The sequence below is a fragment of the Ochotona curzoniae genome, unplaced genomic scaffold (genome assembly GCF_017591425.1).
Source record: "Ochotona curzoniae isolate NIBS_2020 unplaced genomic scaffold, NIBS_Ocur_1.0 scaffold_2683, whole genome shotgun sequence".
In the NCBI taxonomy this organism is placed as follows: Eukaryota; Metazoa; Chordata; class Mammalia; order Lagomorpha; family Ochotonidae; genus Ochotona; species Ochotona curzoniae.
In genome coordinates this window covers 6,888,176-6,898,276 of record NW_024467100.1, presented here as the reverse complement: position 1 = coordinate 6,898,276, position 10,101 = coordinate 6,888,176, and the positions used below count along the sequence as shown (strand labels likewise).

At 47.5% G+C, this 10,101-nt stretch overlaps 1 protein-coding gene across 6 annotated transcripts; it reads right to left on the bottom strand.

Moving 5' to 3' along the window:
• Positions 1-3,561: 3,561 nt before the first annotated feature.
• Positions 3,562-9,327, bottom strand: PEX19 (peroxisomal biogenesis factor 19). 6 transcript variants are annotated; one of them, XM_041003320.1, is made up of 8 exons: positions 9,252-9,327; positions 7,903-8,012; positions 7,317-7,482; positions 6,795-6,880; positions 6,436-6,597; positions 4,999-5,175; positions 4,725-4,769; positions 3,562-4,556 (listed from the first exon to the last, which is right to left on the bottom strand). In XM_041003320.1, the coding sequence occupies exons 1-8, from the start codon at positions 9,319-9,321 to the stop codon at positions 4,473-4,475; spliced, it is 900 nt and encodes a 299-aa protein (XP_040859254.1). In that variant the 5' UTR covers positions 9,322-9,327; the 3' UTR covers positions 3,562-4,472. The 6 variants fall into 6 exon arrangements, with proteins under 6 accessions (XP_040859254.1, XP_040859256.1, XP_040859255.1 ...); XM_041003322.1 differs by having other exon boundaries at positions 3,562-4,504; positions 9,252-9,321; XM_041003321.1 differs by lacking the exon at positions 4,725-4,769 and having other exon boundaries at positions 9,252-9,321.
• Between the last annotated feature and the right edge of the window lie 774 nt (positions 9,328-10,101).

The following is a 10,101-nucleotide window of genomic DNA, read 5'->3' as shown; positions in this document are numbered from 1 at the left end:
AATTCTATGGCTTCAGTTAGGTCATTTCAGGAGTGAACCAGTAGATCTAAGATTTGTCTTTCTCTTTATAACTCTCCCCCAAGTCTACCTTTCAAAAAAGAATATTTTGAAAATAAAATCTTTGATAGTTCATGAGTCTAAGAATGATCTCAGGCTTAGAAACTTGGTGAGGAGGCCTGGTACGATGGCTCAGTGGCTAAATCCTTACCTTCCACGCAATGAGATTCCATAGGGGCACTGGCTCATGTCCCGGCTGCTCCACTTCGATTCAACTCCCTGACTGTGGCCTGGGAAAACAGTAGAGGATGACTCAAAGCCCTGGGACCCTGCACTTGCATGAGAGACCCAGAAGAGACTCCTGGCTTCAGATTGGCTCAGCTCCAGCTGTTGTAGTCACTCAGGGAGTGAACCACTGGATGAAAGATCTTTTTCTTTATTATCTCTCTCTCTAAATCTGCCTTTCCAATAAAAATGAATAAATCTTAAAAAAAAAAAAAAAAAAGAGTGGGACCTGGCATGGTAGCCTAGCAGCTGAAACCCTTGCCTTGCACATCCTGGGATCCCATGCGGTTGCCAGTTTTGGTCCCAGAGGCCTCACTTCCCATCTAGCTCCCTGTTTGTGGCCTGAGAAGGCAGCTGAGGACAGCCCAAAGCGTTGGGACCTGCACCCATGTGGGAGACCCAGAAGTGGCTTCTGGGTTCAGATCAGCACAGCTCCAGTCATTGTGGCCCCTTGGGGAGTCAATCAATGGACAAAGGATCTTCCTCTATGTCTCTCCTCCTCTCTGTATGTCTGACTTTCCAATAAAAATAAAATAAAACTTAAAAAAATTATATATATATTACACACACACACACACAAACACAAAAGAGCAAAAGAAAAGACACTGGGTGAGGAATTGTGATTTTCACTGAAGTCACTACCTCAAGCCTCCTCTCCTTGCCTGCCTATTGTGCTGCCAGGACCACTCACATTCTATTGGCCATCTCTACTTTGACCTTGTTACCCTTACTGAAATACACCCATCTTACTCTCAGCAGTTAACCATTGTCCCTCTCACCTTCCCTGTCAGGTATGAACTTATTGGGTTCATTGTTTTTAAGGCAATTAGTTCCTGAAATACCCTACCCTGGTCTCAATCTACAGAGACAGCTACTTCTAATCTTCCGAAGGATGCTGATACTCCCTCATCAATGCCATTTCTATTGCATTAAAATAAAACAAGCAAACAAACAAACAAACAAACAAAATCTCCTGAGGCCTTCCAGAAGAATCTGGTCAACTGACAGCTTTTCCTGTTACAGGCCATTCATTCATCAAGATCAGGTCCGTTTCCTCTAAGTCTTTTGGGCTTTCTCTATATGTTTTGCCATTTGTACTTTTTAAAAATGGGCTAGTTTCTCCTAAGCTCCCAAAAGCCATCTAGACACAAATATGGAGCCCTTATAACATGCCACAGCATTGGAGGAAAATGTTTCTATGGCCATAAATTCTGATGGAATTCAATTATTAATGCATTAAGCCACACAGCCACAAATTTGCTACCTAACATACAAAACTGTGTAGCAAATGAACACTCTCTTTAAGCACTTTCAGTATGGGGCTAGTGTGGTAGTGTAGTGGATAAAGTCCTTGATTTGCATGTACCAGGATCCCATATGGACATTGGTTTGTATCCAGGCTGCTCCATTTTCCTTCCTGCCCCGCTTGTGGCCTGGGAAAGCAGTAGAGGACGGCCCAAAGCGTTGTGACACCTCACCCATGTGGAAGACCTGGAAAAAGGTCCTGGCTCCCAATCGATTGTTTCAGCTCTGGCCGCTGCGGCCACTTGGGGAATGAACCAGAGGATGGGAGATCTTTTCTCTCTCTGTAAATCTGACTTTCCAGTAAAGATAAATAAATCTTTAAAAAGATTAAAAAACAAAACACTTTTAGCACCAAAAATATGCAGCTTAAATCCAAATTTTATAGTGGTCATTTTTAAGCATCAAAAATGTTGTAATGTAATGACATGTTAGCTATGTCCTCAGAGTGACACATTTTTGCTGAAGAGCAAATTCTGTCAAAGTGACTCTTATATAAAAGTACAAAAATGTTACTGCCTTAGCTATGATCTATGCAGACACCAGGAACTGCCCAGTGCAGTGCTGTTCACGGACGGCTAGCCGACTTCTGCTGATCTGCAGCAGTTTTGGCTGTTGTTGATACCAGTACGTGGTATGAGGAATTAGAACTTCACAGTTCAGCGACTTCCTATCACTTGACATTGTGTGCATCCAATGACATGACCAGTAGACTCAACTTGCACAACTGTCTAGGGGGTTTTGGGCGCTGCCAAATTTTCATGTTGGGGAGCAGAGTACAAAGAGCATAAAGTATAAAACTACCATTGATACTGGAAACGAATATGGACAAAGGATTAGATTGTTTAAAAACAAGCCAAAAAACCTAGTCCTTTACCACACATTTTGAGAAGGACTGCTTAACGCTCCATTTTATGTCCTATAATCATTCAAATAACAGTTTCCACAAGTAGAGCCATCTGAGGTTAATCTGCTCATTTAATCAAAATAGAAATGAAAAGTAAATACATTGGGAACAAAGCCAGTGCCAGAGCACCTAACTAGCTTCCTGGGGTAAGCCCCAGGCAGGTCAGCAAAAGTGAGACTCTTGACAGAGACAGTGAACAAAAGAGGCAGGGTCATTTGTTACTCCTTCCTCCTCTCCATCCTCGCCTAGTTTTTGGCTATAGCTTTAAGGGAGAATTTTGGGGTTCAGACCCCATTACCATCACCACAAGCTTGCTTGTGTCACACCATCACTTGAAGAAGCACAGGAGTTCACATGCAGATCTGGGCTCCATTGTGCTCTGCTAAGGTACAGATACCAGACCTTCTCAAAACAACTTGAGGCTGCAAGAACATTTCCTTCTTTGCCCTTACCACAGAACATGTGGGATCACGGGGGGTGGTGTCTGAATCCAGGGGAAAAGGACATGTCAGAATGTGAACCAATTGCAACAAGTCATTTTCTGAATAAAAATAACTGGTCATCCATACACTGGACACACCAGAGCATCTATCAACACATGGCAGTCATGGTTCCCAGATTCATTGGGAGCCTCAGAAAAGGACAAGGTCAGCTCAGAGAGAAATAATTTACAATTTACCGTGTAAAAGCACACTGCTAACACTACTGTGAAATGTTGAAATACAATACCAAGTGAAGGTTTTCCAGACTGAAATATGCCTATTCAGTCTCCTTTACAAACTCGGGTGCAGTCTGAGCCCAGGAAGCAGTATTGGTGGATGCAGAACCACAATACTGTAGGACACTAGTCCCCTAACATTTCTCACTTTGCAGCTTACGGAAGCTAACAAGATCAGAAAAAGACCTGGATGAAAAACAGGCCACACTCCTCACTTAAAATATTTATTAAGACACTGTCCCAAAGGGTCTGCAGGGAAAGGGACCCAGGCTATATCCATCCCCCTTTCCCTTTCTAAACCAAGGGGCAGGATTCTAAGGGAATTCAGTTTATTAAATAAGTGAGAATGTAGTCTGGAAGAATGCTCTGTTTATTTCTCGGACCTGAGACTACCATCATGTTTTCAAAGAGAGAGGGAAGTCAGTGAGAGTGATGGTTAAAATCAGACGATGACAAAAAAAAAAAAAAAAAAAAAAAAAAAGGATGGGCCTTTTGTAATAGCTGGGCCTTACTTAGCAGGGTTGGAATCAACAAATATTTCAGAAAGAGGTGGTAAGAGGGTAGACAGGAGGCCAAAAGTGGCAGTTGAGGGCTGGGCTCACCCAGCTCAATAGCATAGTAGAAGAACCAGGGTAGTAACTCGAGTTCTCAGGCTGGAATGGGGAATGGAGGGCTCAGCACCTAGAGAGAAGAGAATCCCAGGGCTCCTCTTCCAATTCTACTGTGAGCAGATGCAAAAGCCCTTTCTCTTCATGGAATTCACAATAGTCTGTCTAAAACTCAGAGGACATGGTGACAGACTTACAGCCCCAGCCCAGGCCAAGTTTCTCTCCACTTTTATTCTGCCCAGGAGAAATAGAGTCCTGGAACTCTGCCCCCACTCCCTAGATCTGAGAGGAAGCAGAGACAAGGCACAAAGACCCTGGGCATACAAGTGGACATCAGTACAGCCACATACAGCACTCCAGGAGTGAGAGGAAGACACATGCCCCCAAAGGGATGCCTTCTTCATCTGGCAGGTAGCTGGACCTCTGTTAGCAGCAAAAACCATAATGGAGTAGGGCTCACAGAAGAGGCCCACAGAACAGATCCTATTCCTACAAGGAGGAAAAGCCTCAGCTAGTATGGCACAGTTCTGAATGGGATGAGGAGGCAGCGGGCAGACTGCTCCAGCAGACGACACTCCTGCCTCAGTTTCCAGTGGTTCTGCCGACTCCAGATCTTCCCCGTGGCTGGGACTCGGGGAGGAAAACGTGTTGTGTTTCACATGATCAGACACTGCTCACCACTGGCACCTGGTGGGCCCGAAAGATTGAGGGCATCCAGGTCAAAGTTGAGGCCAGGAGGCTGGAGAAGAGATGAAGGGACTCAGATAAGTGCTCATACTTCAGGTCAGAACTTCTGAAGGTCCATCCCCAGGAGCCACATTCATCATCTTAGGTACAATCACCAGAGGTTACAGATTTTTAACAACTGGGTCTGAGATTAACATTTAAAGGGAGAAAGCATACTCACCATCTCCCCTGCCAGTTCTTTTGGAGGATGACCCAAATCCTGTAGCTAGAAAGTGAGGAGAGAGGAATATGAGCTGGAGAAAAGCCCCCAAGGGTGGAGGAGCCCCAAAAAGGAATCTGACTGGCGCACTCTCTGTCACATGGTCTCTGATCACAAGGCCTCTCTGGTGCTCCTTCTTTCTGGCTTTAGTAGCACAGCATCATTCCCAGACACCTCCTCCAGCAGATACCTGTGTGGACAGTACCAGCAGGCAGATGGCCAAAGGAGTCCCTACCTGCTGCATGAGATCCAGCACCGTCTCAAAACGAGCCTTCTGAGTGGCTTCAGTGTCCGTCGGTGTCTCTGCCTCAAACTGCTCACAGATTTTGCCCATGACACTGTGCTGCTCCAGATATTTGTCATATTGCTCTGGAGGTATGGACTCCCGGTGGCTCTGCAACCATTCTGGATACTAAGGAAAGACAGAACAGGTGGGGGAAAAATTAAGACAACAGCTGACACAAAAATGTAACAACAACAAAAAACAACATATAGAATGTGAGAAGGAGGGAGACATAGAAGACAGAGCTAAATAAGCAATTCACTGTGAGAAGTAGGACAGATCCAGCCAGATCATCTGGCTGTATTATCACTTATGGTCACCACAGATTGGCAAAATGTTTCTGTGACGGGTTATCACAAAATACTTTGCTCTGTGATTGGTGGCCATGAGGTGCCTAACCACACACTGCTTTCAGTCACTTCTACATTTTATCTCTTCAGAAAAGCTATCAGCACTTTGATAGGACCATTATTTAAACCACTTTTAGATTATCCAAGATAAACAGGTCAAAACATCCTCAGTGAATACTTGCCGGAGAGATGAATGATGTCAGAACTCTAACAGGTCAACATGATGGTAAGGCAGGAAAAGGTTACAACACTGGCATCGTTTATTGGGGTGACAGTTTAAGGTCTGGGGTTTCCTATATCAGCTGCTCTGCTTTTGATCCAGCTCTCTGCTAATCTGCTGGGAAGGCAGCAGGTGCTGGCTCAAATACTTGGGCTCCTAATACCCACGTAGGAGTTCCTGGCTCCCAGCGTTTAGCTTGGCCTGGTCCTCATCATTCTGGCTGTTTGGAGAGTGATTGAGCAAATGCAGGAGTTCTCTGTCCTTCTGTCACTCTGCCTTTCAAATACATAAAGCTAATCCCAGAGTCTTGAACCAGAAAAATAGAACTGGAGGAATCTCTATTCCTCATTTTTCATAGATTTGTTTGAAATGCAGAATGACAGAGCAAAGAGAAGCTAAGAGATCTCCCACTTACTGGTTCACTCCCCAAGGGGCCACAACAGCCAGGGCCTGGCCAGCCCAAAGCGAGGAGCTCAGAACCCCAGTACCCAAGTACTTCCAAGGAGCATCAGCAGGGAGCTGGATAAGAAGCAGAGCAGTTGGGACTTAAACCAACTTTCAGATATGGAATGCAGATGTCACAAGCAGTAGTTTAACCCAGTGTTCCTCATAGTGGCCTCAGGATTTCCTCTCTACCCAAGACATTCTTGGTGTCTCATACAGACAATAATTGCCCAATCTCTAGTTCTTCCCATGCTAACTAAAGAAGGAAAAAATAAAAAGAGAGAGTTGTACACATCAGTTACTCTTTTCTAACAAGCTCTGAGCAAAGTATGAGCTGCTATACAGGGTGAGCAGAACAAGCACAAGTTCACAAACCTTTTCTGTGATCTCCTTCAGCGACGGGTACAGCACATCCTTGGATAACAGGTTTTGCATAATACTCTGCATGATGGGGAGAATGTTCCCTTCCCCATCCCCTTCGTCCATTCCCAGCCCTTCCATGGCCTTGGTCAGCTCCTCTTCTGACATGCCTGAGTTCTAGACAGGACGAGAGAGAGAGAGAGAGAGAGAGAGAGAGAGGAGTCGGGCCTTTCTGAGACGTTTGCCATTCTTTCAGGAGCGAAAAACACATCTAAAACAGCGAGCAGGGGACCAGTTCAGGAGGATACCCACAGGTGCCAGTGTTTCAATGACACTGCTGGGGAAGTGTCTGCCGTGCCCCCTTCCCCTCTCACCTGGAGGTCAGTGGCATTTTTGGCTAGTCCACTTAGTGTCTCCTTTAGGCAAGAAGTAAATTCTTGTTGGGAGGTAGCATCACTGCCTAGGGAAGATCAAGAGAGCAGAGATCATTCAGGATTCAGTCATCTGTTTGCCTGGACTGAATTGTTAGCAGCTTGGATATCAATGATATGTCACACGGACTAGTGAATTATTGTCACTTCAAATCTTGGAATATTCTACAGTTCTCTTCAGGTAAGTTCCTAAATCTACATGACTGTGTATCACTTTAGCCTCCATAGTGAAACCTGTAACATTGTGACTTTTCAATGGTTTAGCTTAAATACTCCTTTCCGTTACTTGCCAACCTATCCTATCCCTTTGCCCACTAGTGTTCCCTTCACCCAGGCCTCAGCCCACCCCTCAGCTGTGACATCGCCACTGCTATCAGTTTTACTAAGCATTCTGTGTTCCTGAGCAACAGTGACTTCAGAAATCTGCTTGGATAAGTCTACTTTCTCTTGGGGTCCTCTTCTCACCCACTCTCCCGGCAGCTTCTGAGAGCTTCTGGAACTGCTCCACCAGGTGGGGCTCTTCCTCAGCCAACTCTTTCATCGCCTTCTCAAACTCAGCTGTGGCTTGGGAAGCGAGCTCGCTGTCAAACAGCTCCTGGAAAAACTTCTCTTGGGAGGCAAAAAGGGCATCCTGTAGGGGAGGGGCAACCACAAGATCTGCTGTACTGTACATCACTGTACCTGGCCTCTGACAGAAGCCACAGGAAGTGTCTCCTGGAGATGCAGGGCCTCCCTCCTACCCACCTACAGAGGCCATTCTAACCACCTATCCTAGTGAGGACAGCAAGAAAGGCATGGAGCCAGTGAGCCAAGGGTATGAGCTAGCATACCAACCCAACCATGTTAACCTATTCTTTTCCCAAGGCACTTCCTTGAGATCCCTCTAGTCAGCCTCAAGTCCCTGCTGCACAAGGACTTTGTGAAGCAGCACTCAGCAGTGTGAGGCCAAGGCACCCTTCCCGCCTCCCCTCTGGCCCAAGGGGGCCTGCCCCGCCTCTGCTTAGAGCTGCATGCCCTCCCTCCCCCTCCCGTAAGGGACTGGAATTAATACTTTGGCAGTGTCTCCTGGCGATCTCTTCTGAGGCCCCGAAGCATCGGGAGCCGTGGTGGTAGAAAGGGGTGCTGGGGAGGGTTTGGCTTTATCGAAATCATCAAGAGCACCTTCAGAGACAAGAGACACGGTGTATATGTTGGGGATGGATGAGGTTGTAGGGCTGGGGGCTTCTGGGCAAAGCATGAGGAAAAAATTATCTTTCAAATTGTCAACCTCGTTCAGTTTTCCTTTCTGTTTGTTTGTTTCTCCCTCGCAGCCAACCCAGCAATAAACTTCCCACTCCCATCCAGATGACCTACTTTATAGAGACAAAAAGAAATCCCTTAAGGTGAAGCAAGTATTCCCTGAGAGCAGGGAGGAAAGGGCTAAAGCATTCTGCACAATCCTCTCCACGTACACACCCTAATGCTTCCCTGGGGTTCCTATACAGAGACCTGGGTGCCCTCACTCCCTGAAGTAAGGGGTCCTAAGGGGGATGACAGCTGGCAAGAAAGCACACGCTGCGCCCCCTGCTTCCTGTTGGTCTTGGTGCCAGGACAGACAGAAGGAGTCCAGGCTGCACCAGCCGATGCAACAGGGGCATCAGCACTTGCTGGTCCTCCCCTTGGGTTTCATGGATGCAGATAACCATCTGCCCATTCACTTGGCACTCCTCACTGCTCTTTTTTCTGCCTGCCCACACCTGTGATTGGGTAAGAGACGGCCCAGCTCACCTCTGCCCTGAAGAGCATGTGTTGTCAGCACCCTGTCCGCTTGCCAAGCCTAAGGAGAGGGCACAGGACCCACGCAAGGCAGCAAACAACAGGGAAGGGGCAGACGAGGCTAAGGAAGCACAGAACCTCCGTGCTCTTCCAGGAGGGTGATCCGTTTTCCCCCTGGGATCCTTGCACCCTCAGTTTCTCAACACAGAAGGAGCTGGCCTGAACTGCTAACACAGGAGGCCTGGGGAGGGAAAGGCCTGGGAGGGGCCAAAGTTCCTGCGTCCAGGACATACTGCAAGGTAACGCAGGCAATTCCTGCGTGTCCTTTTCACCACCCACCAAGGACCGAAGTTAGACTCCGAGAACTCAGTCCTCCTCCTCAAAAACACGCGCATAAGAAACCCTGACCGGGCAAAGCCGGTGACAGCTCCCCTCTCTTGCAGGGAGCTCCCCACTTCCAACCTACGAGAAAGCCGGCAGGGTGACTCCGAGATTTTTCTCTCAGGGGTCACAGTCAGATCCCCGCCCCCGTCCAAGCTTCGCAGAGTCTCTCCGGCTTAGTTCCAAATATCTCTGGGTCACTTAAAGCCCTGAATGGGTCGCCACTCCCGCCCTCTTCGGGTCATTCCCCTTTCGGGCTCTTACTTTCCAGAAGCTCCTCCAGTTCGCGGTCCGCTTCGGGCCCTGCACCACAGCCGTCCTCCGCCGCCGCCATCTTGCTGCCTCCGGCTTGCCGTAGCGGGCGGACACCGCGCGTACGCCCCGCCCCGCCTTCCCCGGCAGCCTATGGCGTCGTCGGCCGGCGCCCGGCCGCCATTTTTAAAGGGACAGGAAAGTTTGAGGTGGTTTTCCTTGCTGCCTGGGACCATTGAGCTGAGAAGGGGAGCCTAGAGTCATCTTCTGCTTTCAACTTCCCGGTTTACCTCCAGGAACGGGCGTTCAGTATTTCTTCCAAGAGCTGTAGATAGGCCAGTTTGCGACAAAGTGCCTTGGAATAACCAGTTGTAAATATAACTAAGTATTTCATTCAGATGTCATCTCTGCATTGCTTTTTGTGATTTCACTAAATAAAATTATACCTCATTAACTTTCTGTTCCCCTCCCCTTTTCCGCTAACACCAAATACGATCGGATACAGTGTTTTCCTTATATATTCTGTTTATTACCATTATCTCCACCCCGTGTGATGTAAGTAGCATGCGGACAAAGGTTACTGTCCGTTGTCTTCATTGTCGATCTCCACCTTCTGTGCCAGGGCTGCCAACTTAGTACTTTTTACCTTCCCAGATCCTAATCGAGCCCAGTCTCTGCTCAATCTAGTGGGTATCCTGTCCTTTAAAGCTGTCATTCTTGGAGTCAGGTGTTTAGCAGAGCAGTTAAGATGTGGCTTGGGTTGCACGCATTCAACGCAGAGTGCCTGGGTTCTTCAGACTCCAGATTCCTGCTAACACACACCCTGGAGGCAGCAATTTGTCAGCTCAAGCACAGGGGTCCC